The 15271-nt window shown below is 46.9% G+C and overlaps 2 protein-coding genes across 2 annotated transcripts; both read right to left on the bottom strand.

Annotated features, from left to right (window-relative positions):
• Positions 1-2578: 2578 nt before the first annotated feature.
• Positions 2579-5966, bottom strand: HOXB7 (homeobox B7; the record flags this gene model as incomplete). Its single annotated transcript, XM_080633283.1, has 2 exons — positions 2579-2832; positions 5567-5966. The coding sequence occupies 2 exons, from the start codon at positions 5964-5966 to the stop codon at positions 2579-2581; spliced, it is 654 nt and encodes a 217-aa protein (XP_080489409.1).
• Positions 5967-7442: 1476 nt separating this feature from the next.
• Positions 7443-10336, bottom strand: HOXB8 (homeobox B8). Its single transcript, XM_080633635.1, has 2 exons — positions 9433-10336; positions 7443-8659 (listed from the first exon to the last, which is right to left on the bottom strand). Exons 1-2 carry the CDS (start codon positions 9851-9853, stop codon positions 8352-8354), a joined length of 729 nt encoding a protein of 242 aa, XP_080489761.1. The 5' UTR covers positions 9854-10336; the 3' UTR covers positions 7443-8351.
• Positions 10337-15271: the final 4935 nt, after the last annotated feature.

Raw genomic sequence — 15271 nt, 5'->3', positions numbered from 1 at the left:
AAAACAACAAGGAATTTATTGCATTTCTTCATGACCGGTTTAACAGCAGCCTTTTTCTTAGCCGCCATCTTTTTTCTTTTAAACAAAAATAAGAGAATATAAAAGGGGGTTCAGGGATTTCCAACCACCACCCCCCCCTTGGTTTGCATGGGGGGGTGTGGAGGGCAATAATCGAAATACGCTTCACACGTTAGGCTGGGAACAATGAGAGCCCCCCCAGAATAAAGAGCTTGGGGCTGGCGTTGGTTTTTACATGGGGAAAGGCGCAGTAAAACAGTGGGGTTCGCTGGGATTTGGATGGCTTTTTTTTGCTTGCTTCCTTTTTTCTTGAAGCAACTGGGATCGTTTCTGCTGAAAGGGGCAATTATCAGAATTTAGAGGGGGGGGAAGGGAGGCAAATAGAGGCAATGAAAGCGTGGCCGGGGTGCCTATGCCTTGGGCTGGGGGGGTCGAGCCAGACACCCCCAAAGAGCCCCCGGAACCCCTCCCGAGGCCCCCCGCAGCCCCTGTTATAGCAGAGTGCGTGTGTGTGCTCCGGTAAGGTGGATCACCCCGCGGGAATCCACTGCTCTGGCTTTAGCACATGGAACTGTAACTCGCTTTGCCTTATTTTCATGGAATTCTCCCCAATTCCTACTGCCCCCCTCCCCCGCGCAGAGATCGGTGTCGGGGGGGCCACTGCAGTCCTGGAACGGGGGGGGGAGGGGGAATATCTGGAACTGCTTCTCATTTTTTTACCTTTTCTTCCTTTTTTTTTTTCCTTTTTTTTTTCCCCCCTTCCCCATCCCCACTCTGCCCAGAGCGCTCCCGAAGAGGGATCGCACCAAGGAGTTTCACCAAGGATAAAGGGAAATTTCCCTCTATTTTCCCTTCTCTTTCAGCGTGCAACCCCCGTAATAGCTGCTCCCCTTAATGACAGGCTTCCCATAATTAGTACATCTCGCATAGACTGCGAGTCTCTGCTAGAGACGTGGGCGCGCAAATGCTTGACGTGGCGTCTTATTTTCGGTAAAACCTGCTGAAGAATGCGCTGCGCGCCTTTACTCCGGGCATGGAGCATCGGTGGTTGTGGGTGGTGGAAGATAGGGCGGGGGGGGCATGAAGAAGGTGCGAAACGGCCCTGCTGGCTGCTTTCACCGTCGGCTGCGATAGGGTTTTTTCCCCTTGTGCATCTTGCGCAATACATTTATGGGTAAACAACGCGGAGCCTCCGCGGGAGGAATCCTCAGCTTCACTGGCAATGTAAATAAAGAGACTGGAGGGGGAAAGGCAGAGGGAGGATGCGCCTCTGCGCAAGTGCTTAGGTTTACTCTCCTTTTGTTTTGCATTGTTGATTTTCCCTGCCTTTAATTGCTTTAATTTCTTTTATGCGCGCTTTGATGCTAAACACTATTTGGGGCTGATGAAAGAGTTCCAGTCCGCAGGAAAGTAATTGAAGGGCGGAGGGAGAATCGAGACAAAATAAAATCCTAAAGGCACGGCGAAATAGATCGAGTTTCTGCAAATTAGTTACAAGAAGAAGAAAATTAAAACTAGGAGCGGAAAGACCATTTGGGCTGATTCTGGCTTCTTTACGTTCCTCTTTTATGCCTTACCATCTTCAGTCATGGCGTCAGCACAGTAACAGGGACAGAAGGGGGACCAGCCCACCTTTAGAGCCCCGAATGTCAATTTTATATGACTACATTCGCCAAATCTATTGGAAAGGTACTAAAATTTTCCATGGAGTGACTGTCGTAAAATAAGAGAGAAGTTTAGAATGTTAGCTCGGGACATGTATTAATCTAAACGGCTATTTTAGTACATTTATTTGAGATGGGAAAAAGCAATTCCAAAAGCCCGTATGTTATTTTAAGTAAGAAACCAAGTAGGAACCCAACGCGGTTGTGGATTATTGGAGGTTTCCTTTTTATTTCGAATAATAATAATCACAGACAAAGGGGTAAAAAAAAAAAAAGAGCAACGCGTCGCCATTAAATAATTTGCTACTTTGATATACAACATTTTACGTAGCACAATATTAATTCATCTTCTTTTCTGTTTTTTCTTTTCGTAGAGATTTGAACAACGAAGAAATCCAGGTGAAAATATACACAGAGGAAAGAGCATAGCGGGGAGAAAAGAACCGCGGAGGTTGCAGGGAGAAGGAGGAACCATCATTCCTATTATGTACAGGACTCTATGCGCTAAGTAGAATTTTCATTCAGACTTTTCAGATCACGTTTTCTAAATTAAAGGTGCTAAACACGACCACGTTACTTCATACCGAAAATACACAGCGAAGTACAAATGGAGCTTTACCAATTACTTGGACTATAGGAAGACTCACATAGAAAAGTGTGTCTATTCCGACTCTAAAGCCACAGGAATAGGTAGATCATCATTCTATTGTACAAAAAAAAAGAGAAGACTTTAATATAGGTAGTATTTTTTTCAGTGTCATGAAACACAACGTATCATTCCTAGGGTTTTTAATTATTTATGCACTTATCATGTATCTATTTTAATATATAGTCTTTTTTTTCCATGTGTTTTCCTCCTCTTTCTTCACGTTTCCTGCCTCCATCTCTTGCCCCTTTCACTCTTCCTCATCGTCCTCCGCATCTGGTTTCTCCTGGCTATTGGAGCCGGAGCAGGCAGTTTTATTTTCCTTTTTCCACTTCATGCGCCTGTTCTGGAACCAGATTTTGATCTGTCTCTCGGTGAGACACAGGGCATGGGCGATCTCGATGCGTCTCCTCCTCGTCAGGTACCGGTTGTAGTGGAATTCCTTCTCCAGCTCCAGGGTCTGATACCTGGTGTAGGTCTGGCGGCCGCGTTTTCTGTCGGTGCCTGCGAAATAAATGCAGATTCGGATCAGATGGGGCTGCTGGGGGAAATGTTCTGTGGGCTTACGGTCTAGTTTGCTCTCTCACTGCTGCCTTTGGGTCCCATGGAAGGACAGAGCCCTCGGAGGAGCTGTGCAACCTGGGACATCCCTTCTTTGAATTTACAAGACCGATTCCTTCTGCTCCAGGCTTTCCCCTCCATGTTCTCGGGCCCCAAACCACCCCCCAGCTTCAATTTCCCTTCATCTCGGAAAAGCGAGTCATGGTTTTTTTGGCGTGTCTCCGAATGAACAACAAACTTCAGAAAGTTTCCTGCCCTCGGAGCAAGGCTCAAACACTCAGCTCCTGCTTTAATTTTCATTTAAACACCACAGATTTTGGCTGGTTGGGGAATAAATATGGAACCACAGCCGAGCAGAGCCACAGACGCATCTGCTACCTACACAAATCCAACTATTTGTCCTCTCTTAAAGCTGTCATCAGGGTGCCTGCTTGGAAGGTGTGTGATGATCTTAATTATTTCAGGGGATGTTTTGGGCCAGGCATTGACTTCTGGGGCTGGCAAGGGAGCTGCTAGCCCTCTTGCAGGGGGGGTACATGGATGAGAAGTGTCTCAACACTCCCCCACGCTTCCTCTCACCCCCAGCTGCCTTCAGCAGGGCTTGGAAAGGGCCCAGCTCCTAATTCTCCCTTCTACCAGACATTTCCTGCAGCCTGATTGGAAATAATTCTACAATATGGTGTTTGTGATCCCGACTCTATGTTATACGCAAATGCTACATATCTCTCTAGTATAACATATTCCTTCCCCGAACAGAGGGGATGGCAAGCAGCAGCTCCCGGCCTCTCCTCCACACATTCCACTGGACTCTTCTTCTTCTTCCCTTCTTTTTTTGTTCTTTTTTTCCCACCCCTCTTTCTTTTTAAAAGAAGAAAAGATCCAGTCATTAAAAGGAGAGTCAAAAAAAAAAAGGCAAAATAGCCAGGCTAGCTGTAAAGTAAAACTGTGCAGGTCGTGGAATGTGGGTTGTAAAATCCGCTGAGGGGAGAGCCATAAACTGCTGCTGAATAGGGATGACAACTCTATCTCTGCTCACTGATGAAATTCCACAAGCGCGATCGCACAGTGGGCATGAGGCACGGGAGCGGAGGGGGGGGGAAGACCCCGCTTTTACGACCGAGGTCGAGTTTCTCTGGTTTTAGGCTCAGAAGATCCCAGAGTATCCCAGATTTTTTGAGTGCAGGACCCCACGTTTACCCTGTTTCCTCTCCAATGTTGACCCTCGCAGCGTCACAGACTAAAAGAAGGGGGGGGCTTCTTAAATCTAAAGCCAGATAAAAGCAAAGATGAAGTGTTTATGACCAGAAATATTTGGTCTTTGATAAATCCAGTGTAAAAATGCATGAATTATAGAGCAGGTAATGGAAAGAATTGACCACCAAATAAGTGTGAGGGTAACTCCTGCCTTTGTAAGCTTCTGTACATTGGCTGCTTCGGTGTTTTCTTTCCCCTGGACTTCGCGGGGAGCCTGGCCCACAACCCCTCACCCGAGGGTCACTAAGACCCGTTCCGAACGGGTCTGGCAGGGCAGAGACGAGGCCGGGATGGCTGAAGCTTAGACTCTCGCCTTACATCCGCTCCCAGCTGGGACAGCAGCGCCTTCCACATCCCCCAGCTTGGGATTGCACTAGCGTAAACATCTTCACGCGTGCACAAGGACAGAGGCCGAGGTTCTGCGAGTGGGGGGGTCCCCGTCAAGGGAGAACCCGGACAGACCGAAGCTGAGACCGAGGAGGGAAACGGGGTCGCTCCCGCTCGAGGGAAATTGATATTTATTAAACATTAATTGACATTAATACCCTGGGATGGAGCGCGCTGGGGACCGAGGGCAGCTGCGCCGAGACACAGCGTGTGCGTGGGGCATCGTGTCTCTGCGTGGGGCCGTCCCCCCTCCGCTCTCGCGGAGCGCTGAGTGGCCTTCCGCGGGGCTGCGCTGCTCTGCTCACCGGCAGGGCCACACCAAGCACCCCGCGGTCCCCAAGGAACCTTAGCACCGCACCCCTCCGCAGTGAGGTTTTTTCAGGGTGTGACATAGCTAAACATGCTCTCTCCACTATATCCATCTGTCCATCCGTTCATCCATCCCTCCATCCGGATTCTGACCGGAGTGTCACGGTTTTGAGAGCGGGGCTTTTTAATCGCACCGGGAATGATGTGTTGTTGTTCCCGATGGAAACACGCTACGGTTAATTGCGGTGTCCGGGATATTGTGGCTGAGGGAGTGAGGGGAGGGACTGGCAAATGAAGGTTTTGCAGACTAACAGAAAACAAAACAAGCTTGCAAGCGCCTCCCATAAATAGTTTCTTTCAGGATCTATATCTACATGGGGGTAGCACCATCTCTATCCTGTAAATAGAGAAGAAGGGGCTGGCCATTATTTCTGCAGCTCTGTCTGTCCCCTTTAAGACAAACTGCCTTTTGCATGGCACATACACAGCTCCAGCAACACCAATAAATATTTAAAGCTAAAAGGATGGCTTTATGGCGGGAGGGGGGGTGGTCGCTCTCCCCCTCTCTCTTTTGAAGATGCATTTTCAGTGAAACGTCATGAAAGGAGTTGGGGACAATTCCCCCCTCCCCCTCCTCCGCCGCCCCCCCCCCCCTCCGCACGCCATCAAATAATTTACATTCCCCCCCTCCCCCCAGGCTCCTTTCTTTAGAGGGGCTGGGGCTTACCTGTGCTCCTCATCCAGGGGTAGATGCGGAAGTTACTGTCGCTTTGCAAATCTGAGTCCCTCTGGTCCGTTTTGCTGCAATTCTGCTTGGAGGCATCTCCCGGGCACATCATGGAGAGGTTTTGCTCGAAAGGGGAACAGTGCATGTTGAAGGAGCCGGGCTCCAGGCCGTAACCGGAGGAATACATGCTGGGGGGCTGGGGGTGCACGGCGCTGCCGCTGGAGTACAGCCCGGGCATGGAGGCGGCGAAGGGAGGCGTGGATCCGGCCCCATACCCCGTTCGCTGGGTGTTGGAGGCGAAAGCGCAAGAAGTTTGCTCGGGAAAGACTCCGGATGGGAAAACCGAACTTGCGGCTTGATATTTAGAAAATAAAGCATTCGCATAATACAATGAACTCATAATTTGGCCGGGTGATTTGTAGGTCGGGACGTTTTAGTGTCGGTTTTACGAGGTACCGTGATATATTACGGAATTAGAGTCCAGATTTACACCAAAAGGAGCCTTTTTCCTCCCGGCCCGGTGACGCGCGGGCACGTGGCTCCGGCGGCGCCAATCGCCGCCCGCGCCCTCCTCGGGGGCAAAAAGCTGTAGAGCTGCTGGATTTATAAAATATGATAAATAATTGATGCGATATAAGCCCCTCCAAGATCTATGCTGGAAGGGGTGAAATTGTGCTGGAGTCGATAAGCAACCTGTAATCAGTTTTCAGCTCAGACCGAGGGAGAAGGAGAAAAGGGGGGGGGGGGGGGGGCGTTAAAAGCACGTTGCTGATAAACCAGCGTCTCCCTCTCGGTCTCTCTCTGCTGGAGGAAAAGGAAGGGAGCTGTATTTATCCCTTTATTGATCCCGTCTAAAATTCCCTCTACTTTTTCACAAGACTGTACATAATTCCCTCCCCCCACTGACCCTCTTCCCCCTCTTGCCCCCCCCCCCCCCAAAAAAGACAAATGTCTCATTGATACCTAATAGTTTAATAATTTCAGGGCTCTTTTTTTTCCCAAATGCCATTCAGCTCTATCTGTAATTTATTCCAGTGCCACAGGCTTTGAGCTTCGTATCGAGCTGGCATTTGCTTTTCTTGTTGCGAAAAAGGAGTGTATACAGATCCGTTGTTCGGCGTGTCAGCGGTTCTGCGGGACTCAATTGCAGTTGGAAGTCAAACCTCACCAGCTGGCTGCTTTGCTTTCTGCTGGAGAAGCAGAGAGAGCTTCCAAAATGTGGGGTTTTTTTCCTCTTTCCTTAGGGAGGGTTAGGCAGAAGGCAAAGCTTATACAGGCAGGAGCAACCACCAGACAATGGGAGCTGTGGACCTGGGGCTGATGCTGTTTCTCCTTTCCCAAGGTTATGTTTCAAGGCGGGGGGTGGGGTGGGGGGGAGCTGTGCATCCCCTCACTCCTCTGCTCCATGGCAGGGCAGCTCTAGGAGCAGAAAACAGCTCAACTGCGCGACTGACACGTCTGGTTTTTTATTGCAAGGAGCTGAGTGGGAGGAAGGGAAAGGAGGACCCGGAGCTGGGCTTCGTCTGGCAGGGCCTGGGGAGGGGGGAGACAGGGAAAGGAGGAAAGAGAAGGGAGGGGGAAAAGCAGCAAAACAGCAGACGTTACCTTCAGGAAGGATTTCCACACAGCCTCCCAACCTGTCACCACCCAGGAGCAATGCTGGGAAGCACAACAAGAGCAGGAGCCGCCGCCGCTGCGCGCCCCTCCCCGCGGCGCCCGGCCGCAGCCCGGCCGCAGCCCGGCCCCGCGCAGCCCCGGCCAGGGCAGAGCAGCCTTTGATGGCCAGGCTGCAGCTCTCACACAATTGACTTTTATTTCCTTTCTATCAAAGTGGTCCTGGAGGAAATGGAGCAGGGTAAAAGAATGATGTCACGGGATTCTCGCTTGTAAACTTTATTGTAACTTTCTTCCGCCGCTTCCAGGTTTAGACAATAGAACAAAGTGATGAAAGAACAACAAAATATATCATTAGTTCCCCCAATAAAGTAATTCACGTATACAGTATACATTCTTTTTCACAGTTAACCTAAAGATCACTTTACAACTTGCTTCACTGTGCGCATGCTAACTAAAGGAGAGAAAAAACGCTTTTTTTCTTGTATTTTTTCTTTTTTTTCCTTTTTTTCTTTTTTTGAAGAGACACTTAAAAAGTGTAAAAAAAAAAAAAATTGAAAAAGAAAATCCCGAACCAAGGCAAAGAACAGAAGCAGGAAAAGCAAAGAGAGGAGGGATAACTATAGCATAAATAGGCAGTTTCATGTTGTTGGGATGTTTGTTTCAATAGCTACCTCCAGTACATACAGATAAACCACAACAGAAAAGGTGGAAATTCAACAAAAATCAAAGAAAAAAGTGCACAAATGTAATTTCACGTAACTCCTATAGCATTGAAAGCTAGGTTAACCAACCCACCCCCCCGGACAGAAGAGAGAGACAGAGAGAAAGACAGAGAGAGAGAGAAGATTTCACAGTCATGTTTTACATAAGCTATTGCGTTACACTACCACTAGTTAATAACTGGCAAAAGGCAGGAGAGACCTCCCGACCACTTTTGCATACTGTTCATTGTATCAAAGGATAATCAGGGAAGTGGTGCTTACAGCTATATTGTTTTACAGCAATAAAAGGTTCCTTTTTTCTTTCTTTTTTTTTTTTTTTTTCCTTTCTCTTTTTTATGCATTGTTGGTTTTTTTCCCACCCCTTCCTTACATTAACTGCCATTAACGTGGGGCTCGGGGGCTCTGCCACCCCAGCAGCGCTTGCCTTTCAGTCCTTAAAAATCCTTTTATTTCTTGTCCGCCTTCTGTGCTTCCCCTTCCTCGTCCACCTCCTGGGCTCTTTCCATTTTCTGTTTTTCCAGTTCTTCCTGCTCGCATTTGCTGCTGGGAAACTTGTCTTTGTTGTTTTCCTTTTTCCATTTCATCCTCCTGTTCTGGAACCAGATTTTGACCTGCCTTTCTGTCAATCCCAGGGCATGCGAGACCTCGATCCTCCGTTTGCGGGTCAGGTAGGGATTAAATAGAAATTCCTTCTCCAGTTCCAGGGTCTGGTAGCGGCTGTAGGTTTGCCTCCCCCTCCTCCGTCCAGCGGCTGCTGGGGAATTGCAAAGGTTGGGTGGAAGAGGGGAAGAAGAGAAGGAGGTTGAAAGATACATAAACCAGGCTCGGGCATAGGCACACACAGGCTCACACCCGCTCGCACACGCTCACACACACTCACACACGCAGGCACGGGAGGGGGAGGAAGAAAGGACTGGCAGGAGCGAAGGCAGGAAGCGGTGAGGGAGAGGGAAAGACTCCCGTGGAATATTATACAAGGGAAGATGATTCTAAAGGAAAAGGGGTGATGGTGGCACGGAAGGGGGGGGGTCACCCACCAGCCCACTCCGAGCAGCTTAGCTGAAGCCTGCACTTGCACACTTATTATTACCCCAACCGTCACCACCAGCACAACAACAACAACAACAACAGCAGGCTCCGGTTCTTTGGGATGCCGCAAAGAGAGAAAAAAAAGAGCTGCAGCCCGGGGAGAACCAGCAGCACCACCGAAATCCCAAACCAAACGCAAAACAAAAATGAAGGGGCTTTTTAAGGCTATAAAAGTGCCATAAACTTTAAGGACGCTTCCTTCCACAGAAAGCCAGGCTCGCTCAGCCCCCAGAAGAAAAGGTCTCCTTCAGGGTAATTAAACTATAAAGCAATTTACAAGTGCAAAAGTTTACCCCCATAAAGCAGTAAAATACAGTCACTGGGGAAGAAAAAGGGAGCGAGAGAAAGCGAGCAACAGAGAGGGGCAGCGAGAAAGCGCGGGGGGCAGCTCTCTGGGTTCGGGAAATGCCTCCTCGGTTCCTTCCCACCTCGCCTCACCTTGCGGGCGCATCCAGGGGAAGAGCTGGGTCGGAGAAGGGCTCTGCTCCGAGCTCTCCGCCTCCTCTCCGAGGCCGCTGGCAGCGAGCTTGCAGTCCGTGTACTGCACCAAGTCCGAGTCCTGGGCGCTGAAGAGGCTCTGCCTTTGCAAGGGGTCGTAGCCATAGAAGTTGCCGGGGTCCCCATGGCACGCCACGGCGCAGGGATTCTGTTGGTAAGGGGAGCTGGAGAGTGAGGATGCTCCGTGGTAGAACTCCTGTATTTGGGTCGGGTGCTGGAAGGTGCCCCCCGTGCTGGGTCCGTACACCACCGTGGGTCTGCCCCCCAGATCCTGAGCGAACCCGCAGTCATAGTAGTTGGGACGTAAGGAGTCCCCGGTTTTGTATTTGGAGAAGAGTGAGTTGACAAAATAAGAGCTCATTTTAATTGAAATAAGAATATTTGTTTGGAGGAGGAAGAAAATTTCACACAAAAAAAAAAAAAAAAGGAGGAAAAAAAAAAAAAAAAAAGAAGCCAACCAAACCCAGAGCTCGGGAATCTATTAGGAAAAAAAGAACGCGCTAAGATGCAAAGCAACGACAGTTTGTGATTTCCAGGAATATAAAAGGAGGATATAATCAAAACTCTAAGCCTGCATGATATTGAATTCCTTCCTCCCCCCCCACCCCTAAAAAAAAAAAAAAAGTCGCCACTTAAAGAGTTCTCGCTTTACATTTCCAAGAAGAGATGCCAGTTCATAAACAGTTTTCAGTGATTTACTTCAGCGCAAATGAGTTGTTTCATATTTTGCAGTGTCTTTTCATGATCATTTGCATCTATTACCAAAACCTCATCCTATTGGCTTCTCCTTACTCCACACGGACTCTGCACCGCATGATTGTGAAAGGAAGAGTGTGAGAGAATAAAGAAGGAAAAGCGAGCGAGGGGGAGCGAGAGGGAGAGGGAGCGAGCGAGGGAGCGGAGGGGAAGGGGAAGGAGGTGGGGTGAATATACGGATTAAATATGTTTAACTACCTCCATTAATGAGATATCGCTCGCCTCACAACAAATCACATACCTAGGCCACCCAAAAGATTGATTTTTGGGGAGTGTTGGAAAATTAAAGAGTAGCGCTCGCAGTCGTTAATTTCGAAATTTTAACGAGGCAGTTTTAGCCTTTTTAAATGTCAGGGTCGCTTTGGAAAACTGTAAAAGAACACGATTTAATTGCTACCAGTTTTAAAAGGTCCTATAAATGTAATTGGTATTTTAATACAAGTTATCAAATCATACAGCTTCTTACCCTAAACATATTTTAAAACAAACGAGGTAGTCATATTTAACATTTTAATGATCAATTTCCTTATTATTGATAAAGGTTTAACTATCACATGAAGGGAATTGCATTTGTAATAGCCCCAAAAAAGGCTGTAAACTGTTTAACAAACTATAAAACGCCATAAAGCCGGGGATGTTGTTGTTGTTTATACCGCACTACATAAAAGCCGTTAGGATTTTACGAGTTCGTTCCTCCACTGCTATAAACCAGAGGTTTCGATTGGACCCGTCCGCGTTGCAGCGAGATGTTGAGGTGTCAATATTGAATTCAAATGATCAGAGTTTTCCATGTGTAAGGTTGACTTTCCGCCTTTCTTCCCCCCCCCCCTTTTCCTCCAGGACTTGGCCAAGATGCGGTTGGGGGCGATTGGGACTGGAAGTGTCGTGTCGCTTATCGCACCCCGACCAGAACCTTTCTGGTCAGTAGCTGATGGCTGTTCCCTACCTCAACCCCTCCCCAAGAACTTCCATTTTATTTATTTAATTATCTGTTTCATGATACCCCCAATGAAAACTGGGAGGAGGGGATTGAGAGGGGGAGTGGGGGCTTTCTATTTTATTGGCATTTGGTAACAACGGAGCAAACTTACCCCTAAGATGCCAACGCTGCAATTTTCCACCATCTAAACACACAGGGGGTAGATTTTGAAATTCATTTATCGCAGTCAGCAAATATTACTGAGACGTATTTCAGCTAATAATGACACAACCCCCCCCAGCCCAGCGCTGCCCCAGCCCCTCACTATCCCAGCTTTATTTTCTAATCCTTCAACCTTCAATAAGACTTAGAAGCAGTCTTTTAAACCTCTATTATTTTTTTTTTTGCCCCCGCTCTTTGCCCTGGGTAGATTTCTACTGTTTCCCATTTCATCCTTCTGTGCGGTTTTGACATGGGAAAGGCAAATTAAAAGCGGTTTTGCTTGTGCCTGCCTTCAACCGAGGGACTATTTTCAACCTCCACAGCACAGAAAAGAGGAAAAAGTTGCGGTGTTTCGGTTAGTCTGTCTTGCCAGGGCTTTGGGTGAGAGAATTAAAAATATTGGATTAAAATTGGCAGTGGAAATAGGCAAGGAATTCAGAAAGAGAGAAAGAAAGAGAGTTGGGGGAAAGAAAGAAAGAAAACAAAGATAGTAAAGGAGAAAAACTTTAAAACCATCCTCAGAGAAATAATTTAAGTAAATACGTTTCCTTTATTTTGTGTTGGGATAATTTCAGTCGAGTCTAAGAGCCTTTTCAAGTAATTATAGTTGCTGGAGTACTTGCAGTGGTATAATTAAGGCTTTTCCCCCCCCCTAAAAGACAAGTTGACGTTTTCTTTTCCCCAACACTTTTATTGTCGATTGAGCAGCTTTTGGTTTCATCTTTGAACATAAACCCCCGAAATGGTGCACACAAGTAAATAGAGCTTCACAGCCTGACGTGGGGATGCTCGAGTTTTCAAGAAAGGCAAATAGATAAAAAACGAAGAATCGACTAAAGTATTTTTGGAAGAGGAGTTCTCTCTTATGTGTCTTTACTGGCGTACCCCTTTCCATTGAAGTTCGTAAAGTAAAAAATAACAGGAATTCCCTTTCGTACGTGGACCCCAGGAAGGAGGGAGCGAAGCTGTTCTTGGAAGTTAACATTTTTATCAAGTGCAGTAGAATTTTATGGTCATGATGTAATGGTAACTCACCAACGCATCAGAAATCAATGGCTGATCTTAAATCATTCCTATACTGTACTCAGATTCCTGATGAAAGGAAAATGTTTCTATTATAAGAAAAAACAAGCGGGGATGTGTGTGTGTGCGTGTCTCTGAGAGAGAAGATAATTTATAAATACCCAGTGGAGGAAAGATTTATTAGGAATTCATAAGAAAAAAAAAGAAAAAGGGTAAAAAAAAATAAAAGAACCCCAAACCCTCTCCTAGATAAAGCTGAAGTTTTCCTGCTCTGCCTTTTCCCGAGTGCACAAGGACAGGATTTGTCTTTATTTTCCCCATCTATGCCTGTTTACATTTCTATTTCATTTTATAGCTTTTAAACAGGGCCTAGAGATGCTTAAGCTCTTAAAACAACACATCGCATCCTGCTCTGCTGTGTGTGTCGGGTTAATTTGTTACATTCTCGTCCAGAATGCTGCTCATCGAGGAACGGGCGTATTTTCTGGTATGACTTCGGAAAAAGCATTGATTCAGAAAAAAGCTGTTTTATAGCGATTTGAAAGAGAATTTGAAACCTTTGCCACAGTTCCTTTCTACGTTATTCGGAGCTGAATTTGTAGCTGAAGGACTGGAACGTCTGAATCGTTTCTGTCTTGTAATTTTGAAGAAACAAAGGCTAAAATAAAAGTGAACTATTAGAGTTTAAAGTTTACATCCTGGCTGCTACATCAGTGGGGTATTTATACATGTCACAAAAGGTGGTGAGTTAATGTCATTTTGGATTCATTTACTGGGCTTTAGCATTTAAGAATACTTGCAAAGAGCGTTACCAAAAGATGGAGCAACTATACCCAAAATGACCGGTTCAACTTCCAACAAAAGCATATATTGGGGTTTTTTTTAGGCGATGACTATGGGTGTTAAAGATATAAAATAGGGAGAAAGCGCAGATTTCCAATGGCTTAGGTAAAGAGCCAGGGGACAATGTCATGATTCTGTTTGTGCCTTTCTTCCTGAAACCTTCGAACCTCTTTCCCCATCCTGCAAACGTAAATCTTCGCTTTGGAGATGATGAAGCATCCTCCTGCCTCCACCTGCACCAGCAGAAGACAAAACCCGAGGAACTATTTTTTTCTCCCCTCTAAATGAACATTTAAAATAGATGCATGTCCCACCTCCCACTGTATCTCAGCCTCCAGCTTAACTCTTTTAAAAATATTTATTTATTTATTTATTTCAGCCTCACATAATTTACCCTCGCAGGGAAAAAAAATAGATGTAACCTATAAAATCGGCAAAATAGCGATAATTAACCCTATATTTTATGCCTCGGGATTATTCATGCTCGCCGGCAAACAGCCGGTAATGAGATCAAGGTGTTACGCGGAGCAACGCGGCCGAGCGCGGGAGACGCGCGTCTAGCGTGGAGCAAGGGCGCCACCTCGCGGCGCTGCGAGGCGCTGCAGCCTGCGCAGAGGGGCGCAGAGGTTTCCTTAGAGGAGGAAGGCAGATAAAGGGGGGTCCCACTCGGACCTGCAGGAATAAAACAAGCCAAAAAGCGAGGGGAGGAGAGGGGAAAAAAGAGGAGAAAAAAAGGGAAAACCGAGTCCCTCCCCCTCGCCCCGCAGCGCTGAAGTTTTCCACGCTGAAAACTCTGCCATACAGGCACTCTGCCTCGCAATAAAAGAGGCAAAATGGGTTTGCTTTTGAAAACCGCCATTGTTTCAAATCCCGAGACTAAACAATTGGTCATTCTGTTCTGGAGGGGGAAAGGCCCGAGCTGTAAACCCATAAAGAGCTTCCCAAGCCCAGACGTCTCGCCAGGGTTTGGAGTGTGGGGGTGCCCCTGTGTGTGTGTTGTTGTTGTTGTGTGCATGGCTCAGCATTCTGGCAGCCTGGAATTGCTTTAAAGGAAAAAGAAAAAGGGGGGCGGGGGGGGGGGGGGAGAGAAGAAGAAGGGGGGGGAAAAAGAACAAAGGGAATGATCCAGAGCGCTGGACTTTCACGGCATCTGCAAGAGAAGAATAAATTAGCAAAAGTCCCTCCCCACCTTTTCTCTCCCTCTCTTCTCCCTCCTCCTTATTTTTTAACTACCCCCTCCCTTAGGGAAAAAAACAGAAAATAAAGGGGGGAAAAATAAAGAGGGAAACTTTGCATGTGACTGAAGCAGAAACAAGAGCATTTACACATCGGGTTTCCCCACATTCCCAAGTCGTTGTAGTAATTTAGGAGTTCCTGAAAGTTTTCTTGCACTGTTTCCTTTACAGCCGTTTAGTTCCTTAACCTTCAGAAATTTATACCCTATAAAGTTTTATAGCGGTCATATTCTTTTATTGCAGCACACTGCACTGAATTTTTCCTTTTTTTTTTTTTCTTTTTATGACAAGTTACTTCCCTTTCTCTCTCTTCCCTCAGTAAGCTCCAAATATCTTCCTTCTTCTTTTGTTTTCTTTTCAGAGCTGCCCCAAAGAAAGGATTTTCTTAAAGAAGTGAAATACTGCCCTTTAGAGCGCCCATTATGTTAAAAATTAGTGGAAGGAGATTCTTGGTTATATTTCTCGCTACCTGCTTCCTGCAGGGCTGAGCAGGTCTTAGGGTTTGTTTGGTTTTTTTAAATATAGAGATAGAAACACTTCCCAAGCACTTGTGTTTCTTCATGAGCAATAAAACGTCAAACGAATTCAGAGACGGAATTATAGGACCCGCTCGTTGAGCCCTTGGAAAAAGGAACCGCGTGTCAAATCCGAGGTGATGCCACGCAGGGAAAGCGGGGTGGGGTTTCCCGCTGTTTGGTTTGAGTTTCTGATTTTCCTTTAGCAAAGTTTTCCTTGGGCGATGAGGGGAATAAACCAAGGGAAGTCAAATAACGCCAGTGCA

The sequence above is a fragment of the Psittacula echo genome, assembly GCF_963264785.1.
Source record: "Psittacula echo genome assembly, chromosome: 23".
Taxonomy (NCBI): Eukaryota; Metazoa; Chordata; class Aves; order Psittaciformes; family Psittacidae; genus Psittacula; species Psittacula echo.
Note: the sequence above shows the minus strand (reverse complement) of the source record. Positions and strands in the feature narration are given on the sequence as shown.